We start from the raw sequence: 25,494 nt of genomic DNA on the forward strand, positions 1-25,494 counted from the left end.
AAACAACAATAGAAATTTAAGTTTATTTTGCAGACAACACACAACAGCCATTCTACCTCATTCATTTGTTCAAGGTATGCTTTACTACTTTTCTTTAAAAAAAAGAATCCTCAGAAGTTTCACCTTGACCACAACATGATAGGCAATTTTTTAACTAGGCTGGTACACTTCTAAGTGGTCTGACAAAATTAAACATCTGTCGTTTCATTTCAAAATATAACCACCTTGTCTTAATTTTTCCCTCAATTTAAAAATCACAATATATTACCCTTCTATAAAATTCAATTTTTTCTTTCCCATGTTGTAGTTATAGATCACCACTCATTGGAAGGGATCTTTTATAACAACTTCCAAAAAACTAAGGACAAACTTATCTGCATAATACAGATGATACATCTCTCCATATTTTGGTTTGCAGAATTTCTCTGTATTTTTATAGGAGATAGAGTCTAGAAAGCTTCATTCAGATTTGAGCTCTGCTACCACAGAAGACAACAAATGATAAAAAAATCATTTGCACAGTCAAAATACTACAAATATATAATCTAAGTGCCATCATACTTACCATTTTCTGTAAATCAACCATACTTATTCTACCAACTTCCTTTTTCATCTGATCCACACTTTTCTGGGCTAAATTCAGATAGGCCTGTAAATGATGACGCATCATAGCCAACCGTAAAACACACAACAGGATTATAATCCACAATCTGATGGTGTCAAATGTATCTTCTGACATTCTGTGGATAATAAAAAAAGGGTAATGCTGTTTTCCAAAGACCACCTACGGCTGCAGTTATTTGTTTGTATTATCTGTAAACTAATCTTGAGGCAAATTGTCAAAAACAGTTAACACAGAAACTACAGTTATGAAGTTCACATGCAATTAATATTTATCTATCCCTTCTATTTCTCTTTCCTACTACCTCTCAGTAGCCCCACAGCATAGATCCCAATTAGTATTCATTTGTCTGTAAATAAGAGCAGTTCTTAACTGCCTAAATTCTGAGTAATGAAGGCTGGACACTGAAAATGAAGGCTGCTAAGATAATTACAGGTTTTCAGACACACAGGACTAGATAGTAAATGGTACTAGACTGTAAATGGGTACTTCAGTTACCTGAGATACCCAGTAACAGCTCAACCCTCATTTTAAGAGGACTGAGGAACAGAAGACATACAAAATATGTTGTGTTTTATGTAATAGCTCAATGGTCACAGGATCACTTTATAAGCTTATCTCACCTCTTTCAAGTCTATTTTGAATTAGCAAGACTAATTGTGACAATGACAATCAACTATACTTACACATTATTTCAAATACCACTCTTCCTGGAAACTCTTGCCCTTTTCGTATTTTAAATATTTTACTTATCAATTCAATACCACTTCATCAGTATGTAACTATTAAGACAAACCTCCTAGCTTAGTTCTCATGCCAACGTATCTTGACTGTTTTCACTGAAACCACTTCTCTCCTGCACCAATATAAAAGACACAAGGTTCCAGCAGGTAGTGAGGTGGAATTCCACCCCTACAAAAAACAACACATTACTGCCAAGGAGACATCAAGAGACAGCAGTTTTTTGGAAACCACCACCTTAACACTCAACATTGTGCAACTCATTCTTTTCAAATAACAGAAGCTCCTTATAATTCAGCTGCACCTTCCAAAATACCTCTGACGGCAGATGCAATTAAAGTCTTTCATGTTCCTTCAGCTTGCAAGGAGTTCAAAGACAATGTTTTGTTCTCAATACCCCAGAAAGAACTCTTAAAGGAAATCTTACAAAGGAATGCTCTCTTTGCCCAAAGGTGGGCTCATAATGTAGTCCTTAGTGATTGGTTTTACCCACAGCAGAACCATAAATAAAGGTGCCAAGAAGTTTATATGTAGCAATGTTCTGAAAAAAAGAAAATAAACAGATAACTTAGTAAAAGAAAACAATGACCATATTGTTGAAAGCATATACAAATTCAAAAGGAGAAATATTAACTTTAAAATAGTTGGAAGAAAGCTAAATAAGAAAATTTCTACCCATTTGATAGGTATGGCTTACATTTCAACAAAATGGTAAGATTATATATTGTGAAATTGGATTTTGGCTTTAAAAAGAACAGGAGAAACATTTTCAAAGGTCAGATAACACAATTTAATGAAGCATTTTATTTAGAAACCCTGATTAAATTAAACTTGGTACTTATATTAAAGATACTCAGACCAAAAAAATACTGTATGAAACTGCACAACAAAAATAAAAGTAGTACTCTTTAGTAATCTTTGAGTAAAAACCTGCAGAATTTTAAAAGGGGATATAGCTTTTGGAGTTCTCCCTTAAATTAATATCATTCTTTATTTCTAAACTTCTACATTTTCTTTTGTATTTCTAAACCCATTTTCCCCAATCATTTTTCATTACTAAAATTAAATGAGAACAGTTGAAGGGATTGGGTTGTTTCATTAGCGCAGTGTTTCCTCACTAATACATCAGGTTTGTCTCCACCTTCACTATAGTACTTCTACACTATGGAAAAAATGATGTAATCAAAAATTGTTCTAAAGAACACAAGACCTTCTTCATTGCAAACTATCAAGCGTCCTAAAGTCACTAAAATGTTTGCATGTTACAGAAGCTGTCATCACATAAAAATTTAAATCTTTAGTTTCAGATGAAGAAATAAGCTCTGCTAGCTAATAAGCAGTGCTTGGGAATGCAACAGCACCAAGGATCAGTCCAAAGCATTTAATTAGATTGTGAAAGCCTTTTACCTGAGCTCTACTTATTTAGGAGATCCTACTGAGTTAACGGACTGAAGTGATGGACTGCAATGTGCCAAGGGGTGGTGGGAATCTCTATCTTTTTTGTTCTTGTTTTTGTTTTGGTTTTGTTTTTGGTTAATGGAACAGGCAGGAAGGCCGAAATACTCTTGATGCAGACTCTGACAAAGGAGGAAATGTTTATGAAAATTGCACAACTTTGTTAAGAAGACTCCAAATATATGCAAGGAAGGATACTACTGCCAAAGAAAAAAAAAATCAAACCAGTTCTTAAAACTGAAAGGGACACCAGATGATTTTTATTCTGTTTACCCAAAAACAATGAACTTACTCCCTACACTCATAAAAGAATTACAATAATCATTTTGAACATATTAGTGAAATGGTACTTGATCATTAACTTTTAGTTTTTGGGCTTTTTTTGGTCAATGCTCCCAGAAAGCTAAGTGTTCCATTCCATTAAGGAATAGATTTTGTGTTGGGTATTTTTGAGTTGTTTAATTTTGGTTCTTTTGTTGGGTTTTAAGAGAGATTTGTGCCTTTTTGGGGCAGCTTAAGGGATGTGGCGGCTTTTAGTTTGATTATGGTTTTTACTTTGGTTTTAGTTGGTTTTGTTTTTTGTTTAGTTGGTGGCATTTTTCTTTGCAGTTGTTTTGACTGGGGTTTTTTAAACAGAGTATGTATTTGACTGCAAAGATAGACATTATTTTAGTACCCAACTTAGAGAGCTTTCTATCAGTGACAAGTCATCCTCATTTACAACCCCCCCTTTAATCACTGTCAAACAAGTGTAGTCAATAACATTAACAAAAATGCATCAGCAAGGACAAGTTATGTTCTTCAGGTTTATTAGAACCTATTACTTAACAAATATTCTTTATAATGGTTTTACCTAATTATATGGATACCTTGTCATGTTTTAATCCATTTAATGTAACTTTCATATCATTCCAGTTGAATAGTCAAAGTATTGATAGACTTTCAAAAATAACTTGGTGGTGTTGAACAAAGTTATCTCCCACAACCAGTTCCAATAGCATCTAAAGAAGCTAGAGAAGTTTTAATTTTTAAATCATAAAATAATTTTAAATTATTTAATAATTAAATAAAATAATTTTAAATTATTTTTAATTAATAAGCACACTTCAGTGGATATTAATTGCCCTTTAGTTCTTAATTAATGGATTTTTGTTTCAGAGAGTTTATATTTCTGCCTAGGATGTTATGTCCATTGATCAAGGAAGATGCTGGAATACTTAGAGAAAAGACACTAAGAATTTTAAAATATTGAGAACTGTAGCAATTAAGAACTCAGTAGCTTATCTGTCTGGAAAGAACAAGTTAGGAAGTGACTCAGTCACAGTCTACACAGAGACAGAAATGTAACAGCAGCTAAAACAATCCCGTAGTTGGCTGCTACACAGACAACTACATTGAGTGCAAGTAAACTTGCTTATAAATTTACCAAGACTGATGGACTCACTTCAAACAGATTAATTTTTAAGCTGAGCATTCCTGAAGGGGAAGAAAAAAAATGCAATTTGAACAAAAATTATTTTTCTACTGGAAAACACAGCGGTTCTCAGGAAATTTACCAGACTGAAATGTACTACACTGCCCTATGCTGCAGAATCTGTCATTATCATATATTAAACATCAACAGTCAAGATCTCTGAAAGCCACTTGGAGTTTCACCCTCTCAATCAGAGAATGCTCAAAAGAAATCGTTAAACTGGACAGAACATTTTACTACCAAATGGAAGGGTGGCTGAAAATGAAAATACTCCTTTAAATTGGTATTAACATACAACCCTAATTAAATATTCTGGGTCATTTTTGCATTTTATCCTATGCTAAATTAATTAAAGGAATAAGTCCCAGCTGTAAGTGCGATGAAAAAAACCAGTCTGTGGTCATATTTGTACTTCCTGAAGGTTATCTTAACTTCTGGAAAGACATGATGGGGGAAAGAAAGCTGGACACAGAGACATTCATGGTGGAGCTCTTGCAAGAGGAAAGGAAAGCTCCTTTAATTGGGACCCTTAATTACAAGGCAAAGAATGTAACAGACTGGCAGAGCACAGGTTGAACAGAAAATGGCAGGTGGCAAATCTGCTCAAGATACGAAAAGCAGGCAGCAACACAAGTCTTAAGTAAGTACCTTGTTGCTTAGTTTATTTTTAGACATAAAAGATTTAAGACTGAGTAGCAAATACCTATTTGCATATATTTTCTCTTACTGTGTTATTTTTTCTGTTGCTAAATTCAGAGCATCCAGATGCATTTGAGCCAGTCGCAAGCCAGGGAATGTCAAAAAAGCACCAATAAGTGAACACAGAACAGCCAGGAACAATTTGAAGGTTAGTTTAGACACAGGACCCCTAAAAGAAAAGAAAGGAAGTAAGCATTTTCTTGGGGAGGAAGTTGGGGGAGTGGGAAGTATCAGAGACTACTTTCAACCCAACAGTATCTAACATTTAATAAAAAAAGCCAACAGTATTTTATAGACTTCCTCCAAAACACTAGCATTATTAAAAACCAATTGGAAATTAAAATTTAAAAAAATACTTTCAGACTCAAACCAAGTAATCTATTTATTTCCTAGAAAAACAGAAAACCAAATTTACTGACTGTGAGATGTTAATTTGTTAGTAGAGAAGAAAAAAAAAAGAATAATTTTATATGGTAATTAGCAACAAATCATATAACAGAAATAGCTAAAATAGAATTAATTTAACGATTGTGTTTTTAAGAGGAACAGGCGTCTCAGAAGTTTAACTCCTTGAAGACAAAATGGATACTTTCTTCTACCATTATCCATTAAAAATCTTTATCAAACTGCAACTTTTCACAGAAATGTACACGTGGTCATTAACATGTCTTCCAAGTGATTAGTATTGTACATAAGAAAAGCTACAGGAAAAATATCTGGGATCAAAGAAATCACAGAATTAATCACATAATTAACAAATACAGGTTTACACAAAGAAAAAAGAGAACAAAACAAAACTCTCAAACAACAAAACCATTGTAGTTACACTGAACTGTAACTAACAGATCAAAGAGGAACAAAACCAAATTTAGTGATTCAAATGAGTTTCAGATTCTTTCTTAATCTATATCACCTAAACTATCAAGAGACACCATAATTAACGCAGGTGCAGCTAAAAAAGGCAAAGCACTGCAATAGTTTGTAACTAAACAAACACTTAACATGAAAATTAATACAGACGGTAGAGAGTTTGCAATAGCTTAGGAAAGCAGATTAAAGAAAGGCTAAGAAACAGATGGGATTCAGTTAATGGTTTCCCACGAGTTTATTCATAAATTACACTAATCTAGTTTGAGGAAACTTCTATTCCTCAAAAATAAAGATATGCCATGGCTTCTGCACGATACTTGAGACCTACCAAGCAAGAAATTCAATGTGCTCCCAGTGATGAAATGGTCCCTAAATTTTAGCACACGTGCATAAGGAACTGTAACAGAAATCCATTTTGCAATATACAAAGCTTGTCTACAACAGTGTTTGTGTATTTATTTAACATAACCAGCTATGGCATGTCCTTTAACAGTCTATATGAGGCTTGGATGTCCTGTAGCAAGCAGATGTTTTTGCATGATAGGAACACAGCTATAACCTGAAAACATGAATAACACAACTTATTCCTAATGCGAAATTTAGCAAACTCCATCTTGTAGCTTTTACACGCTCCTCCTCTTACATGCCATAGGAATGACAAAAAAATACTTCTCTATTTAAACAATCCTTTTTGAAGAGAAATACTGTGAAAAAAGTGTTTACAGTTTTGAACTATATTTTATGAACTACAGTCAAAATGTCAGAAATTATCTCCATATTAAAATGAAAAATTTAATGCAACTTCAGTTACTTGTGGGTACTTTCAGATCTTTTCATTAATCTCTTTAAACTTTTGTAAGGATTCTAACCATGTACAAAAGCAAAACATGCAAGACAAAGGCTTGCTAAGAAAATCCAAATGGTTCATAAATTCACATATTAATATAAAAGTTATAAATTCACATATAAACAGACAAGTGTTTATTTCCAGAAACTTACTGGGATTCCAGTCCTTGTTTTTCAAGAAACTGCATAGCACTTTCTGAGAAATTCGAGAATCCTGCAGGGACACACATATTTCTTTTATTACAGTACAAATGAAGAATCCCTTTTGTGAAATAAAACACTGGGTAACAAGTCATCTTTTAAACAATTTTTCATATGTCTAGCAGAGCTCTTTCATGTGCTAATTAGTTGGCCACAATACAGTAAAGCTTGATTAACAACATTTGTAATATTTGGCACATTTTGGGAAGATGAAAGAAGATAACTTTTAAAATTCTTTTCCAGTAAGGGAGCTACACTTTACTATGACAGTCAAAAAGAGCTAAATCTGTAACTGGAAGGCAAATACAATTAACAAAACAAACAACCTAGGCAAAAATTATTTAAGAGAATGGCAGGAAAATGTACAGGATATTATTTAGAATCCTCATTCCAAAGGAAATTTTCTTAGAAGCATATAACTTACACCATTTATTTTAACACAGATTTTCTCAAAAACTCTGGAAATAATTTTTTTCAGATCATGCAATCACTACAGCTGTTTCAAACACTAAAGAAAGGAGTTACCTGATTCCAATCCAAACTCTAGATAGTTTTCTGTTACAATGAGTATTGCCATGGCTTTCACAAAGAAGAAAAAACCAAAGGTGACACAGACTGATCTTTCACCTCCATCTTCAACTTTGAAATAGTGGGTAGTCAATGAAAACAGTACCTTACTACGTAATAAAAAAGTCAAGGAAAATTAAGTTTGCAAAACAACTATAACTAAGAATTACAATCTTTTATTCTGTTTGTCTACATGGTTGTTCTATGATGTGCATTTATTTCTTTTGAACATAGTATGCATTCAGCCTATTTCAGGTTAAGCTAGAAAACACATTAAAGCATAATAATCATATAATGCATAGCCAGGAATACTCTGGAGTAAGTTTTGTTCTAGGCTTACTTATAGTAAGAAAGAAGACACACGCAAAGATGAACTTATATTTCTCTCCTTTCAGATAGAATAATTTTGTTTGGAAAATACTTTTAAGATCAAGTCCAACATCAACCTAACACCAGCAAGTTCACCACTAAGCCATTTCCTCAAGCACTTCAACTATGCACACATTTGAGACTTTTAGCTCAAAGAGAGTTAAGACAACAGCACACTGAGTCCTGTCTAGGAAAGAAAAATCTGTCCTGTGTTCACCTTGGAAAAACAAAGTCAGTCTTAAAACCCCTCTATGATCTCATATGATATATCAAATCCTTTTATCTAGCCCCACTGCCACAAAGACAAACATTTAAGACATCACCTGCTCTGTTATCAGAGTGTTTTAAAAATATTTTCGAAGTATTCTGTTTTTACATATTTCTAAATCAGTTCTAACAGATTAGGATAAACTTTTCGTGATACACTGTCAACTCTTCTTACTATGAACTGCAGCTCATTATAATTTAAATGATATACAATATCCAGTCCAGATTTAAATAAAGCACTTGGAGATAATTCCAGGCATTATGTGATTTGAAAAAAAATACAGACAAAGAGGAAAAAAAATATTTTCAGTGTAATCTGTACCACTTTTTTCCTCCACTGTGCAATAATGCAGTTGTATTTGCCTATTTCTAATGCTGAAAGAATATTAATATGTATAGTACACGAAAACATTGTTGGGGGTATATATTCAGTAAAACATTTGAACAATCATCAGCCTCTCAAGAAACTATGACTATGCTTCAACAGGCAGCACACATTTAACATACACACTGCTGAATTTCATGTATATGCAGAGAGATTCTAATATGCACAATGTGGTCTAAGGACAGCATCTAGTAATTTTAATATCATATAATAATCACCTTCAGACCCCTCTATATTTTACAGAAAGAACTGATACATCAAAAGGAAGATTTAAAAAAGAAGTACATAATAGATCATACAGACTGTGTTCTGGACTTTGTTTCTCTTATAACACATGCTTAAACCAAGGCTCTTTTTACAGCTAGGGACAATAATCGCAAATTGAAAACACCCTGGAGTTATACAAAGAACTTAGTAAGTTTGTGATCAACAAACCTAGGATAATCTATCATCAGATTTATGACCCCCTAGATACTTCATGACTTCAAGTATGGATTGTGCCTGAAGGGTTTGGAAAATTCAAGGAGGAAGAAGAAAGCATACTAAAATTATAGTGCAGATTCAGAACTCAATAAATAGATCCAAGATTATGCAAACTACACATGACTGAAACCTTCTGTTAGTTAAATAATCACCACTGCTTCTATTTTTGGGTTGGAGAAGATTATGGCTTGCTTCATCACTTCCTCCCATTGCAAGACCTAATATTCAGGATCTACTGAAAGAATAATTTGGGAGTATTTAGTGCTAAGTTAATAGAATGCCCGCACCAGTTCCCCTTTTCATTCAGTTTTTTTGGCTACAAGAAGCATTATAGAATTGTATACTTTGCATACAGTATATAGTTGAAGGCATTGTAGAATTTATGGTACACCCTTTTACAAAAATAATTCTGTTTTTTAAACTGCTGTGATTATGGAATTCTTGAATTTCATAGTTCATATGTTGAAGTGAAAAAGATCCATCTTCTGCTCCTACTAAAACACATGAAAACTGTGAAATCACAGAAGCAGAGAACATTCTGAGTTGGAGGGGACCCATAGGATCATCCAACTCCTGGGCTTGCACAGCACCATCCCCAAGAATCATGCCATGTGCCCAACACCACTGTCCAAATGCTTCTTGAACTCTTGTCAGGCTTGGTACTGTAAGCACTTCACCAGGGAGCCTGTTCCAGTAATCAATCACCCTCCATGTGAAAACTTTTCCCCAATATTCAATCTACACTTCCCCTGACTTAACTTCAGGCCATCTACTTCAGTCCTGTCACTGGTCACCACAGAGAAGAAAACAGTGTCTGCCCCTTCTCCTTCCTCACAAGGAAGCTGTAGACTGCAACAAGATCTCCCCACTCAGTCTCCTCTTCTCCAGGCAGAACAAGCCAAATGACCTCAGCCACTCCTCATACAGCTTCCCCTCTTTCATCAACCTTGTGGCTTATTTAGACACTCTCTAATAGCTGAATGCTCTTAGTGCAGGACAATACCCTCCCTTGCCTGGCTGGCCATGCTGGGCAGTTTGCCCTCCTGGCTGCCAGGGCACTGCTGACTCATACTCAACTTTCTGTTAACCAGCAGCACCAGGTCCTTTTCCATGGCACTACTTAACAGACTCCTGTTCCCTGGTCTGCCCATACAACCAGAGTTGCCCCATCCCAGGTGCAGAATCCAGCACTTTCCCTTGCTGAACTTAGAATGGTTGGTGATTGCCCATATCTCTTTTGGTTTGAATTTGTCGAGGTTGCTCTGCAGGGCCACCCTGCCTTCAAGGGAGTAAACAGCTCCTCACAGTTTTCTATCATCTGCAAGCTTGCTTTGTATCCTCAGTACAACTTCTCACCTCTTAACACACCGGCATGAAACAGAAGAAACACTTGTCAACAAAACACAAAATTGCTCTCTATTTAACTTTGACATATCATGTTGACTGCTTTCTGTCAAAAATATGTAGGCAACCAAATTCTTCAGAATCTTCCATTATCATAGAATCATTTCTGGTCTTGACTATTGAGTTAGTGAGCAGTTGAGTAAGTTTTAAGTATTCTCTGCATCCCAAAAGCCTGATGTCACAACACAGGAATAAACCTCTTCTGAAATCTCATCTAACTAGGTTCCAGTGACCACAGGAATTGTTACCAACACCCTCTGTATTGTACCTCTTTCACCCAACACCCTCTGTATTGTACCTCTTTCACCCAAAAAGCTGTAATGTCTTGAATAAGTTATGGAGATGTTAAGGCTAATATAAGGTTTAGACTGTGCTTCCTGGTACTGCATCCTTCTACATTACCACTAACTCCTCATACAGGTACTAAGCACAGACTAACAGCAAATCACACATTCACACTACTTGCAGTGACAGGCAACTTAAACATTTTTGAGTATTTGGTCATCTGAATCAATGATCAAATTAAAGCAATGATAGAACAGTGTACAAAGCCATCGTAAGAAAGTGTTACTGCAGTGGATTTTCCTACAATATATAATTCACAACCCTGTTTCAGCTAGAATTGTGTTGTTTAAATTGATTATTCCTGAGATACAAGAGATGAAGCAAACAAGGCATTGTTACCAATAAACCTAAGAGTACATTGTGGCTTTTGTATTAGAAGCTTTTTTTTCCATTAGGTCTATTAAACTTCCCCTTATCCTTAAAAATTGGAGTGAAAGGTGTTGGCTATCACTTCTGATTTTTGAAACAGTTGCCACCTCTTTCTCCTTCCTTCTGCAAAGACTAAACTAAAATTCTCAACCTCACGCCAAAACAATAAAACAAAGGATGTGCAGTAACAATTATACATTACCTATAGTATAGCTATAATACAATTAAAAGGTGCCCAAGAGCTAGACATTGATTTTCCTCCCAAAGTAGACTAGGAAAAACACCTTTTGGACTGTGGATCTGTTCCCTGACATGTCTAAGGGGAGATTCCTGATGTTGAAGCATGCTACTGACATTCTTTTTTCCAAATGTGAGTTGACTTTCTCTTCTAGCAAGCTTTTATACATTACAAGGAAAAAATTCTGGAGAAATTCTATGATTTATGCTTCAGTCTACTAAGAAAAGAACTCCTGTCCATACTATAAAGGCAGCACACATTTTGATAATTATCAAGGACAGGCAAGCATGAAGCATATTGAGAACTCTTAAGACAAATGTAACCAAAGTTAAAGGTTTTATACAACACCACCAGCTACTGCTGATATTACAAACCAACTGAACAAACCACAACACATTAAGAATCTCTAAAGCTAGCATTTATATAGAGGAAGCAATTTTGAATATTCAATGGTTTATCAGTTGTAACAGCATTTTATCTGTTCTCAGCTGCTGAAGGAGGAGAGGAGCTGTAGCAATTCACTTTCCAGTTCACCTTTCTTAAATCTGCTCTCTTAAAAGTCCTTATTTCATTCCACTGCTTTATCTCCGATCATATCTTTAAACTGCAACTTTCCTCCCTAAAGCATGCGTCTGGATTTGTATGTGGTACACAGTTACCTACCATGTAAGCATCTATGTCTGATACCGCCTTCTCCAAGAAAAAAATTTTAAAAATTAACTGCCTGCTCCATAACAAAATGAACATTTTATGGTTTGATAATGCCTAAATACTCAACTTCTGTTCCTCTCTGTTTCAGAGGTGAGTTTAGCTTTCCACAGAGCTCAGTTTCTACAACTGTTTACATCCTTACTTTCTGTAAGAATACCTTAAATGTTTACATCCTTACTTTCTGTAAGAATACCTTAAATGTATTTTAAAATTATGAATTCACACATGTATTTTTGCAGTAAATTAGTATACACATCACTGTGCTATTCTGATCCAGAAGCATCAGATTAAACATATTTTTAAAAAAGCACACTAAATTTTCAAACTTCTTCAAAAGCTGTACTTCCTGTACACATAACTATTTCTGTTTGCCAAACTGAGCAAAATCAAGTTAGTTTAGAACTCCTACATACTACAGATGAGCACTAACTATATTTGCATACATATATTTTTCTCCTAAATGGTCTGGTATTAATATTAGCAAGCTAATGATACCAGCATTTGCAAAGAGCTTGTACTGCATATACATTATTCAACAATGACATTAGCTTACAGGACCCTTTTTCCAAATACCAAATTTTTTGTGTCCCACCCATCAGCGGCATGGAGATTTATACGAATTGCAGAATGATGTAAACTATTTGGAACAGGTAGAGGGGGATTCAACAAAACAGAAAAGGATACACTGCAAAACCCAAGACAAGCAGACACCACACTATGCTGATATTCATTTCTTGTGAGGGCTTCATAATGCTATAATAGGCTTCTGTCACGACATACACAACTGTAGCTGCAACAGTGAAATCCACCAACCACTGATATTCCGGAAAGTAATGCAATGCTGAAAAATATAAGTTTGTGAATGTTAAAGGTATGTTTTAATGCAGTTACTGATGTATATAGAAGGGAGCAGCAATTAAAATAGGTTTTCAATTGTGTATTAAAGTGAAATTTAGGAAGACCAAAATCAACCAAGTGAAACGCAACAATAAAGCTACTCAACAATGTGAACTTCATTCTTTACTTCTGTCATCCAATACTTAATAACTACTCAAATTAATAAGGCTATGAGGTTTTACTACTTTATCACCTCAGCTTTTATACATTAACATCCTAAATCCAAAAAGCATACTTAATTTAGATTTCACAACGCAGAGAATAAAGAGTTTTCTAGTTGGGTCTCGCTGCAATTCCAGACAAGATGGTTTGTTTTGACCCTTTGTTAAAGACTGAAATCTCACTGGCTATCATTTATCATATTAGAAATAAACAGCTCCTTTTATTTTACAAACCCAACCATCCAAGATACCTGATGGTTTGCTCATCGAGATTTTGTTAATACATCCTATAAAGCAATAATTGTTATATAAACTTCACTGTAAAAATTCCGGGGATCATACTGTGCTGCATACAGGCTAGATGTTATGGAGAGAGTTCCCGTAGGTGTTGGAAACTCCAAAGAACCATTTGTGACAACACAAATTGACTCCCCCAAACACTTTCCCTACATGTATACAATTTAAAAGTGAGAAAACATTACTGAACGTTTGACCTGACTACAAGCTATATGTTGGCAAAGATATGAAACTGGGCAAACGCAAGTATGTCCAAGTCCTACACTTATTTTGAAATAACAATCTGGTTAGATTTACAAACAAATAGTATATATTATTTTTTCAAACACAGTCAAACCCTATCTTGTATCATTCAGGTTGACAATTACATGACGTAATTTCAGGAAAGTAACACTAATTGAAACTTGTGAATGTTTTGTTTATTTACTCCAAAAACTTGCACAAATGCTGTCTCCTACAATTTAAGCTGAGAAGTCTCCTGCATAGGAATATATATCCTTTCTTTTTATATTTATCCAGAGTACATAAATATAAAAATGTAGGTAGAAAGAAAACATATATACTTTTATATATATATATATATACATACACACACATATACACACACTCATATATGACCTTTCTGTACAGAATGACTGATTATGATTTAATTATCAAAAATTACCATCTAAAAAATAATAGATGACTTTCTACTTTCTTCCAAAACACTTAGTGTTGCATATTTCTGTACTGTCACTTGCTGTTTTTAAGCATTTTACCTGAATGCTTGAGATGTATGGCTGAAAGTACTTAGGTTCCAATACTACAGCACATACCCTATGTTAGATGAGCAGAAATATGACTTGACATCTGCCAATTGTTATTTTCTTGTAAAAAGCTAAAAACTCTATTTTGAAAAGATAATTATGTAACTCCTTCAGTGTTGTCTCATATTGCTATAACTGATAAAGTTGTACTTTATGCTGGATTTCATCTACTTATCCTTTTGCACAACACTGCTATTAAATGTCACTCATAGAACAATAAAGGAGACTTAGCCCGACTATCTGCTTTCTCATTTATGACCAGTTTTGCATTCTATTCATGCACATTCTACAAAAAAGACATTTCAGCAATAATTACAATAAACACTTGATAGAAAGTATCAAGATATATTGGAAAGAATGTATTATTGTTGTATACTCTTACCAATAGTGTCCCTTTCTGTTACAGATTTTGTTTCCAGATGAAGATCAATATCTTTTGGAATGGTTAAGGGTTTGTTTTCAATATGACCATTATATTTTCTGTAAAATAAATAAATAAATAGATAGTACAAGGATGGGTATGACAAACTAATTTTTTCAATATAGAATGACATTTCAAATTTTAGAAAAATTCAGAATGTTTTTTTTCCCCCGCAAATATAAGTATTTTTATGTCTCTAACTAAAAGTAGCACTTCAAGTTCAAATCTTGGAAAACAACCAGAAATGTCAATGGCTCCCAGCTATAACTTGACAGACTGATATACTACTAGTATGGATTTAAATGGCTTCCAGATGCTTCAATCTAAGCATGTATTGGATCAAGATCCAGGGGAAAGTATTTATTTCAGCCCACTGATTTTATCTATTCAGAGCTACAGGGTGTTACCAAGGTCAAAAAAAAGAAAAAAAAACTTGCATTAGTCCTTCTTGTCACAATAAGCAGGTACATCACATGAGCTGAACTAACCTAGATCCCTGAAAAGTCCAACCTGCTAGCCATCAAGCAAAGGCAATTTAAGGTATCTTTCTAAAAAAATGTGTTTTTAGACCAAAAGGTGCTTTTCATTTGGAGCTCTCAAACTATACCAATATAATGATTTTCACTTCCCTGAAATTAAGTCATACTAGAAGACTTCAAACTAAAAAACCCAGCACACTCTTAAAAGAAGATGAACAAAGTTAAAGAATTTGGTCTGGTAGACCAGCATTACTAACTAATGTAAAACTTCCTTCTCACACTATTAAAAAAAAAAATCATTAAAGGAGATCAGAAGATGCTTTGTTACATTAAAAAATCATACCTAAAACTTAACACCTCTAAAAGGCTACAAGAAAATAATAAACTGCCACATTTTAGAATATCACCTCTGAAATTAGAAAAGGAGAGGTGGATTTTCCATAGGAAAACAAATTATTGCAATATAAACATTAAAAAGAAATCAAATCAATCATGAACTTAGTTTTCAGGAATGCTTTCATCTCAGCTCATACGTGAGAGGAAAATACAAGAAGAAAACATTGATAAAATTTTTTAGGTTATATTAATGCTTAGTATAACCTGAAGCACAAGAATGTTAATGGACAAAATATAAATAGGAATCTAAAGCACTACTCAAAAAATTCAGTTGTGCGAATCTACACAAGAAATCCCAAACACTGCCCAATGACTAGACTACCTGCAAGCTCCTGCGTACTTCCATGCTTGCAGCTGTACTCCTGATTGTTTTCCTACTGCCTGTATCCAGCAGTACTATCATAGTGAGTGAGATGAGCATTTTTACCACTGAAGACATTTCAGATCAACAAAACTTGGTGTTCCTACACTTTAATTATCCCAGGGCCCCACAATCCAAGAGGCACAGACAGAATATACCTCGGACCACTGAATGCTTTAATTCAAAGTAATTCACAGTAGCTATGGACCTTTTCATTAGCCTAACAATTCCGTATCATACAAACTATTCAGAAGCAGAAAACCTGCCTAATATCCTTGTGTTCCTAAAGCCTACAGTATAATACAGTGAAGGGTAATATGCACGGAATAAAATTGACTAAAATTTCATACTACAGCTGTTTCTAAGGGAAATTTTCAAGCAAGCTCCTTGTATCTCCTTTAATAATTTCTCTTTAAATTAGATCAGACTGAGGGTGTATTTAAGGAGCAGGTATTACACTTTGCAAGACTATGGTCTTGACAAAGCAGATTCTTTATCTTGTGTATTCTTTATTATGGAGAGTATCAAACAGATGAATCTTTATTTCTCTCACACTATCTGTTTCACATCTCCTTGTTGGGATGACTCAGAAGATTAACATTCCATTTTGTGCAACCTAAATCAGGAAATCCAAACCAACTTGACAGGAACAATTCCCACTTAACTATGGTTCTTCATGAACCAGAGTCACTTCTTTCAAGGACACAGAGGTACATGCTTTCATTAAAAAATAATTTATTATTCATTCAGCTGTTAAACAAGCAAAGCAAAGAAAACATCATTTAAGCCTCCGCATTACTGCTTTAGTTTCTTTGAAGTTTCATATTCCCCTTTGATTAACATTCACCCTGGTACAACACCTACTACTACTATTGCAAAAGACTGGCAAGGCTGAGGAAAGGCAATAAGAACAAAGGCATAATAATTATGTGGCGGTGCAATTGTGTTTTTCAGTTTAAGGCTCCTATGGGTGGATTTAACTTATAACTACATAATTAAAGTTATTTCACATATGAATAAATACCACTGGTTACATAGACAATTATAAATTATGCTCTTATTCACAATTATTTTGCCTCATTTTTGTCACAGGAAACTGTTAAGATAAAAAGAGATTCTTAATTTTAAGGAATGTTGCAAAAAAAAAAAAAATTACTACTTTACAAGGAACAACTTAACCTAGAGAATGGTGGTGAATGATGCTGCATCCAGTTGGCAGCTGGTCACTAAAAGTGTTCCATAAGGCTCAGTACTGGGCCCCATCCTGTCCAAGATCTTTACAGATCATCTGGACAAGGGGATGGAGGGCACACTCAGTAAATTTACAAACATTAAGGTGGACAGGAATGTTGATCTCCTGAATGGCAGGAAGCCTCTCGGGAGGGATCTGGACAGGGTGGATCGATGGGCTGACACCAAAGTGACGTCTGAATACCAGAAATCTATTTTCAGCTATAGCTGACAGCTATTTCATCCCCTCAGTTGTCTTTTGATAGATTCAGGAAGCCTAGCTCTTTTAGCACCCTTGAGTAAGACAGACTTTGTTTCCTGATGATCCTAGCAGCTTTCTTCACCAGTTCACACACAAAATTAATTTTTCTTGAACACAAGTGATCAGAAATGTACACAGTAATCCAGATAAAGTTCTATGTTGGTGTCTTGTCCAAGAGGATTATTATTTCCGTCTCTCTTCACTAGAAACATTTAACGTAATATATCATAGGAGCCCATTTACCTTTTTCACAAAGAGTGAAAAGAGTGTGTAAAGAGTGGTGGCTTACAGTACTCCTATGTTGAACAAATATACTCAAATCTTTCTTCTCTCACTTCAAGATGAAAAGCTACAATCCTAAGATTTGTTTCCATACATTTTATCTAAATGCATACATTCACTAAAAACCTTGCCATCAAATTAGCATTTCTCAGTGTTTTGTGGATGGAAATTAACCAGTTCTGCACAATTTGGTAATGTCCAACTCTGTTAAACTGAAAAAAACATGTTTTGATAAAGAATTGTGACAATTTATGCAAGCAGGGCAGTCATATGCAGCTTTTAACTCACACTACGACAAAAGTAGGCTGGTAAAGTTACTAGATGAACCGTATCATGCTGAACAAAATCCAAAAGGTGGGGGAAGACAAGATTAAAAAGAGTATTTACCTATCTTTTTTACTTTTCCCTCTTTGCTTCCCTGCAAGAATCCGCAGTTCTTCTTCAGTGGGATGTTGATACCACCGTAAGCTAAAGAAAAAGAAAATCTCAAGTAAAACAATACCATTATTAGCAATTTAGAGCATGGCTTTCAAAATACTGTATAACAACACAGATTTATATACTTACTAGGACACCTGTAATTTGTCACTCCTAAGCATGACACCTTTGTGTGTCAGTAGCAACCCTGCCTGAACTGAACAACCGCTAGAGTTCAGTTCTCTACAGCAAATGAGGCATTTATACATAATCAGAAAACTTTGCCACTTTGTCATTCACATGAAAGCCCTTCAGTTCTCTAAACACCAGCTTTTAAAGATATCATCAAATACAGTAAACACAGTCATACAAGCATGAAAGTTCACTAGAATAATTATACCACTACAATTACACATTAGAACCATATTCTAAACAACTTAATAAAGTATATTATATCCTTGCCAAACCCAGTAATTTCCCAGAATCTGAAATATCTTTTATCTAATAATCATTACCAATGTTTTCTCCTAAGCAGAACAAATCGTAATCAACATCCCTTTCCTTAAACACCTTCTCAGTGATATCTGCAACTTCTACTAGAAAAAGTGCTATTAAAAAAATCACTAATTTACACATAGTTGACCTACAAGTCTTTTCACTTTCGCAGATCAATGCACCATTCATTGCTCATTCATTTAAAAGGCAAGAAATGGCATGGAAATTTTGAAGAGGACAAACAGAGATGTTTAAGTGTCTAAGATGGTATATTTTACCTAAATTTCTAAGCATGGCAAAAACCTTAGTAGCTGAAACAAGCTTTTCCACATTCTGTCCAGATGTGGGAAGTCATTATGATCTCCACATGTCACTATGATCTCCACTCTGAGATGCTGCGGTAAAGGAGACCACGTATTAACAAGAACAGACATGATAAATGTGTGTGGAAGTAGAAGGCCACTAATTGTCACCCATGGTGACTCGGGTCAACACATGATAAAGGAATCCACAACCACCACCTCACATAAAGAAAACTTCACCAAGTAGGATCATTCAAGTCCATATTGGTGAATTAGAGATGATGTCAGATCCAATTTCAAAAGGTTAGAAAAGGCAAATTTGGAAGGCATCAAAACTCAAACAAACAATCTCAAGCCATTTAATAAGACTTGATTCCCAGCTCTGTTTTAGAAAGGCTTCCTTCATCTTGGGAACTTTTCAAGAGAAAAGAACGCTAGTACCAGCCAACAGAACATGAAACCATTGCACACTGCAAATTTCCATTGAAGGACTTCACTGCCAGTTCCAAAACTGACAACAACAAATATTACAAGTTTTGCAGGAACACAGTTTTGGATGGGGAAAAAATGAACTGAATTTTGTGTAAATAAGAGTGAAAGTTACTTCATTAATTTAATTTTAATATATGTAGTACAGTTGAGGGATCTGTGATTTGCAAACTTTACTGCAAAAGAGACTTTAAGACTCACACACAAATAAACCAGAGAAACAAGCTTTTCATCCAAGAAGTCAAAACACTCTGGAGATGTTAACTTCTGTCCTTCACATGACCGAAAGCAACTGTGAAAAAGCAGAGATATATTCTCCTGTTTTGTCATTTACCACATCACTCTGATCTGTACTTGGGATGATGAAAGCCACCTATGCGGTAGAGAAACTTTTCAAAATCTTTCCTGCGCAGAGAAATGGTACCTAATGCAGCAGAACAGTCAAAATTTTTGCTCTGTGTAGCATGCTAACACAAATCAAACCACAAATTATACCACAATTTGCTCCTAATTATACTACAAAATGACACTGCAAGGGATATCTAATAACAACTAATAGGATAAAAAGTTTTGGTATTTTTCAGTCAATAAACCCTACATGTCTTGCATTTAAACCAAAAGACTTGAACAAACATTTTCATAAAGACAGAGATAATAAAAAGTAGTTTGTATTTGTTTTAGCTTACATATGCTTAAAACTGAAATCCCACAACTGATTACTTGTGGTTTTGACTTATCCAAGTCACTCTGAATAGCAACAGACACACACACATGCCCTAGTTAATTTGAATAAAGGTCATTAATGAATCTACAACAGAACATCCATTTCCTCCTGTATCCTGACATAGCCTGAAAACATAGTAGCTGAAATAGCTGAGTGACTTACAAGCAGTGTTTTGGTAGAGAATGCTTTATTTGTTAAAAATGATGCAAGGTCTATCCAGATATTTAGGCTGCCAAATATTTCAATAAATCTATTTAATTGCATTCAAGCTCTGAAAATAGCACTGATTGAAAAAGTTTGTACTTCTTAACAAATTTATGTAAATTGCTCTTCAAGAGTCAGTGACAGCCATTCATTCCATTAACAAGTAACTACCTTAAGTCTGTCTATCCTAACATTTCTTTTAGATTTTGAGAAGTCTTTGTTTCCTTTTAACAAACTTCCCATAAACACAAACAGCCATCTTTAAACAAACTAGTCACTTAATGTTTCCGTCTTGTCTGATAACGTTTATCCTCCCTCCCATTTAGCAAGGACTATCTACAGACATTTCAGATGCGTCTTGCCTGCCAATCCTTTGGAAGAAGGATATTCAAACAAAGTCACTTAAAAACCACTGCTGGATAGTTGAAGTTTAGTTTAGTTGAAGTTTACTAACAAAGGTAAGGAGGAGCAGGCGGTAATTTTTCTTTAGACAACTGGACTGCTTTAGGAGTGTGCCTGTACCTGCACACTTACATGTATAAAACCCTCTATAAATCCTACCCCACCCACACAGGTCTGTCAAATACCGCTGGCAAAAAGACAGCACTATGGATAAATGGCTAAAGATAAAAGATAGTTTATCAGGTTAACTAAGAAAATAACTGCTTTTCTTTCTACTATTAAAATTCAGATTCTTGTTGCAGTGAATCTTCTGACTTATTTTTATTTCTAGAATACAGGATTATTTCTGACTCTTTATACAATTCCTGTATTCAGGGAATTATTCAGAGTGCCTAAAATGACAATGCACTAAAATAGCTACCAGACACATAAAAGAAAACTAAAAAGCAACAACAGACTACTAACATGGAAGGCAGCAATAAAATTCCCACCGACTTCAGTAAGAGCAGAATTACCCAAGCACAAGTGCTGAAACCCTGCTTGAAGTATTTATCAATCTGCAGATGCACAAAGATAAATGGAGAAAGGGATTTGAAAAATATTTAAACAGCAAACTTGTCCCTATCACTGCCACATGGCATGCCTTAAAACAAGGATACAGTAAGTGAAAACGTCACAAAAATTAAGAACATGGGCATAATATGGACAAATTATTTCGCAAGAGCAAATATCTTATTTAAATTTTCAAATAAAAGTTTACATCAATCTTAAACATAAGAGGTACAATATGCAATTTGGATAGTTGCTGATAAAAAAGACTCTCACAGTGACGCACTTTAAAAAATAAATGGTAGGCAGTTTCATATTGATTAGTGCTCTTCTTAGAGCACAAGAAAGGTGATCAACATCCTGCTAATACGGTTAACAGTAAAACTTCACACAACAATTAGGAGTATGATTCCTGTTTGTGTTATCCACCTGACAATTACTGTTTTTTCTTCTAATATACATTTAAACAACATTTACAGTCACTTTTCATTAGCAACTTGATGGGTGATGAAATCTGGAATACTAAAAAGGAACAAGTTGATAATTATGAGATGCAGAGAAAAAAGTCAGTGTAAAGACTTGTAAATACTCTATGGAGTACATTATTATTCAAGGATACTCCTTCAGAAAGTAGGGAGTAAGGATTTCATACTCTCAAAATTTTAACAGTTACAAAAGACAGCACACTACCTGCTAATCATACAAAATGTTCTTCTTACCAAATGAAAAAACACAGTATCTATGATTCCTTTTAATATTTAACAAAGTGATTTTCATTGCTGCTGTTTTTCATTGTTATTATGGATACAGCCACACAGGGAATGCTCTCCATGCAACTCATTATGTCTGTCTGATCTACTGTTACAAGGAAGTAGTGTACTGAAATTTATATTAATCCTGTCCTTTGATGTATTAAAAAGAAATAGAATTTTTAATAAATACCTAAGCACTCTTCATATGCAAGGCTAATCAGGAGGCAGACTATCAGCAACACAGAGACAGCACAGAGGAAAAGAAAATCCTTTTATTCTTCAGTATATTGTATTGAATTTAGCTTTTTAATATTAAAGGGTGCACCTTGTACCTTTACTATAAGAGCTGAAAAACAACTAACTTTATGACTGATACAATTAATAGCAACAAACAAGTATGTTCTTTTACAGCAATACTGTCATTTTGTCTTGAGCCCACAAATCAGGTGCAACAATGCTATGGTAATAAATTTAATAAAAGTCAATTACTTAAAAAAAAAACCAAACAAAATCAGATGCATACTACCCAGATACATAATTGCATTAACATATTCACACTTCTCTTACCTGCCACTACAGAGAAGCCAACGAGCAAGAGAATAGTGAGGTATGATCTTCTGTATGACACTAGCCATTACCATGGTAACCACCAACTGTACACCTATCACACCCTGTAGAGAGGTAAGTTAATAAAAAGTCAGTATGTGCATAGGAAAAGTGGTGAAATATCTAAAAAAAAAAAAAAAAAGCAGGCATGATACACTGGGGAAGAATGGGGAGCGTGAGGGGGCAGAATACTAAAGCTGTTAAAAAAATTTTTTTAAACTTGCTACAAACACTTACAAACTTCAAAGGGAAAAGGCATTCTCAGGTCACCACAGCTAATCTCCCTGAAGAGGTCTAAGATCCTCCCCCTCACAATGCTGGCCACATTTATGTATGTACAGAGATTTCCTCTTTGTTTACCTATATGCGTAGGTTTCTATCTTCTCTGATTAGGAGTCTGTTTTCAAGGACTCCTCTCCACATCATCCTCATCCTTACTTTACCAACTCAGTCCACCACCTTTTCCTCTTGATTTGAGGGTCACCACTTCTTTCCTTTCTTAGTAGTCCTTGCACCTCAAGAGGGAGTCTCATGGTCACATAAGCCAAATCCCTTCTATGCAATGCCAACACCTGCTATGCAATCAGTTGATAACCTACAACTCCACATCAACCCTCCCCATCCCTACCAGCAGTATAATCTTTCATCCTAAATAATGCACTAAGGAAAGTTCACACACTCTTTTCTTCCTTTAATACTTTTTCCCTTAGTAAAACACAAATTGTGCAGATACTGCTTCTATTTAAAAACATAGGCAGATGACATGTTTTTGGATATACATTATTATCCATAATTCAACATGATTGAGGGAGATAGAAACAGCACAAACTATCCTTTAAGTATTTATAAACACTTTCAATATGTTACCACATGGCTCATAAAAAAGTGTGATGTATCAATAAAAAGAGGTGCTACTTTTTTATACTTTGAAGTAACACCTTTGGAGGGCATTAGATACCAGCAAGTTCCTTTGGTGCTCAAGAGTCTCTTCACCTCCTCCCTCCTTGGATTTTCTACTGCTTCTACACCTTGATGCCATCAACTCTTTGAGGTATCTCAAAAAGTAAAATCTCAATGTTCTATTTCACTGATATCAGGATCAAGATCTGTATGTATATGAACACTCAAGCTTTATTAAGGATTATGCATAGTTCTGCACATAGAGTACTCAAACCAATTCCATCAACTCCCAAGCTAAGGAAAGCGTACTCCTAACAAAAAAGTGTTACCAGCTGCCTTCATAATAGAAATGCTATACTTACATTACTAAATTGCTCAGTACATACTTTTTGGGTACAAAATAAACAATTTTAAAATCAAATGTTTCTTCTGACCATCTCACACTAAGCCCTATAACCACTTCCACATAAAGTAAGTGAGAAATCACTGTCCCTTCATCTTGCCTCTCTACTAAAAATTCTCAAAATTCACTCTCTCAGGGTGAACTTATATTAATAGTCCTCTAGAATAATGTATTTATTAGAAGCACAGCCTAATCAGATGCCAGTATGTCTCTTCATTTACTCCTAGAGCTTCTTATCTTTAAGGGAAAGAAATTGCCTTAACTCAAGACAAGAGAAGAAAAAAAGATGAAAATCAAGGCAGTTATTTTTATACAGGGCAGCAGGTCCACTAGCTGAGCTAAAATACTTACAGTTCAAGATACTATTAAAAAGTTTACCAATAGAAACACTCATTTCCTTACTCAAATACAGCCTGCATGTTGTAGCAGAACCCATCAGGAACAATTTCTCTTAGTCACTGAATATCTCTCTGCACCCTATACGCCCGTTTCCAGCAGAAATTTATAGTGCTCATTCCCATAAAGTAACTGATGTATTTGATAAAAACAGAAATACCTACAAACCTTTCAGTGTACAAATAAAAACAACCTAGCAAGTTTTAAGCCACTTGGAAAAAAACCCCAAAAAACAACCAAATCTAAAACCCCAATAATATCTCTAAACTTAATCTTGACTTTCTGGAGGAAATATCCTAATATATTTCTAGTATTTTGCTACACTTTAAGCAATTTAAAAATGTATATACACCTATATATACACATACATGCCATATATAGGCATTTTTCTCAATTCCTGAAGGTTAGTATTTAATCATAAGCAATATACTAATAGAGAAAAGCTGTCACAAGAATTTTTTTTTAAAATCCACTGCATTAATCTTCCTACAATCTATCAAGAACACTAGTCACAGGAACACATTAGATGATACAGTGAGTCAAAATAACATGCTATGTGCACAGCACGACTTTTTGCCAACTCTACCTTTTTGCCTGGACGTGTTTACACTCTACTTGTAGGTTAACTAACACACTCCTATAACTACTGTTGTAGAAAAATATACAACACCCCAAAACACCTTATATTACAACACTAGAACACATTTTCCCCCCATCCCCAAATACAGGGTTCAATTCAGGCTCTGTCTAGATCCAGTCTCCCCCAACCTCTGAGTCTTCACTTTACACTAATATCAGTTTAAATTCAAAACAACTAATTTCAGAACCATAAATGAAGATTAGGTGCTGGTTTCCAACAATATCTTACATCCTCTACTTGCACACTTGAGGACACAGGATTCAGATCTTAGTCAGAAATCTACAACTTTAAAAATCTAGAGTATGAGAAATAGAGTGACGTGTTTGAGGAAGAAGATGCTCAATGTCAAAGCTGACACCAGAGAGGGTTTTGAGGATCTCTGGTAAACAAACCCTGGAACCTACCACTTGATCTGTATTGAAGTAATAAGCAAACGATCAGTGACTGGGTTGACTCAAAACTAAGAGAAACACTACTCACTGTTAAGAGGTGAGGAACTGCAGCACAGATTAAATAAAGTGTGCAGTTACAGAATAGTTTGTGGAATTGAAATAATTTCATAAGGCCTTCAACACTG

The 25,494-nt window shown here is 34.8% G+C and overlaps 1 protein-coding gene across 2 annotated transcripts in view; it reads right to left on the minus strand.

The window, feature by feature from the left end:
- The window catches only part of TMEM161B (transmembrane protein 161B), a 41,411-nt gene that overhangs the window by 11,271 nt on the left and 4,646 nt on the right, over positions 1 to 25,494 (minus strand). The window contains exons 2-10 of one of the 2 annotated variants that reach the window (XM_084225587.1): positions 22,540 to 22,643; positions 18,026 to 18,106; positions 14,590 to 14,687; positions 12,731 to 12,887; positions 7,434 to 7,585; positions 6,861 to 6,921; positions 5,020 to 5,160; positions 1,791 to 1,904; positions 566 to 740 (exon numbers count right to left, since the gene is read on the minus strand). In XM_084225587.1, the coding sequence (XP_084081713.1) occupies positions 566 to 740; positions 1,791 to 1,904; positions 5,020 to 5,160; positions 6,861 to 6,921; positions 7,434 to 7,585; positions 12,731 to 12,887; positions 14,590 to 14,687; positions 18,026 to 18,106; positions 22,540 to 22,643 (1,083 nt within the window). The remainder of the gene's footprint in view (positions 1 to 565; positions 741 to 1,790; positions 1,905 to 5,019; positions 5,161 to 6,860; positions 6,922 to 7,433; positions 7,586 to 12,730; positions 12,888 to 14,589; positions 14,688 to 18,025; positions 18,107 to 22,539; positions 22,644 to 25,494) is intronic. The other variant, XM_084225588.1, reaches the window with a different exon arrangement.

Source organism: Fringilla coelebs (genome assembly GCF_963513975.1).
Source record: "Fringilla coelebs genome assembly, chromosome: Z".
Lineage (NCBI taxonomy): Eukaryota > Metazoa > Chordata > Aves > Passeriformes > Fringillidae > Fringilla > Fringilla coelebs.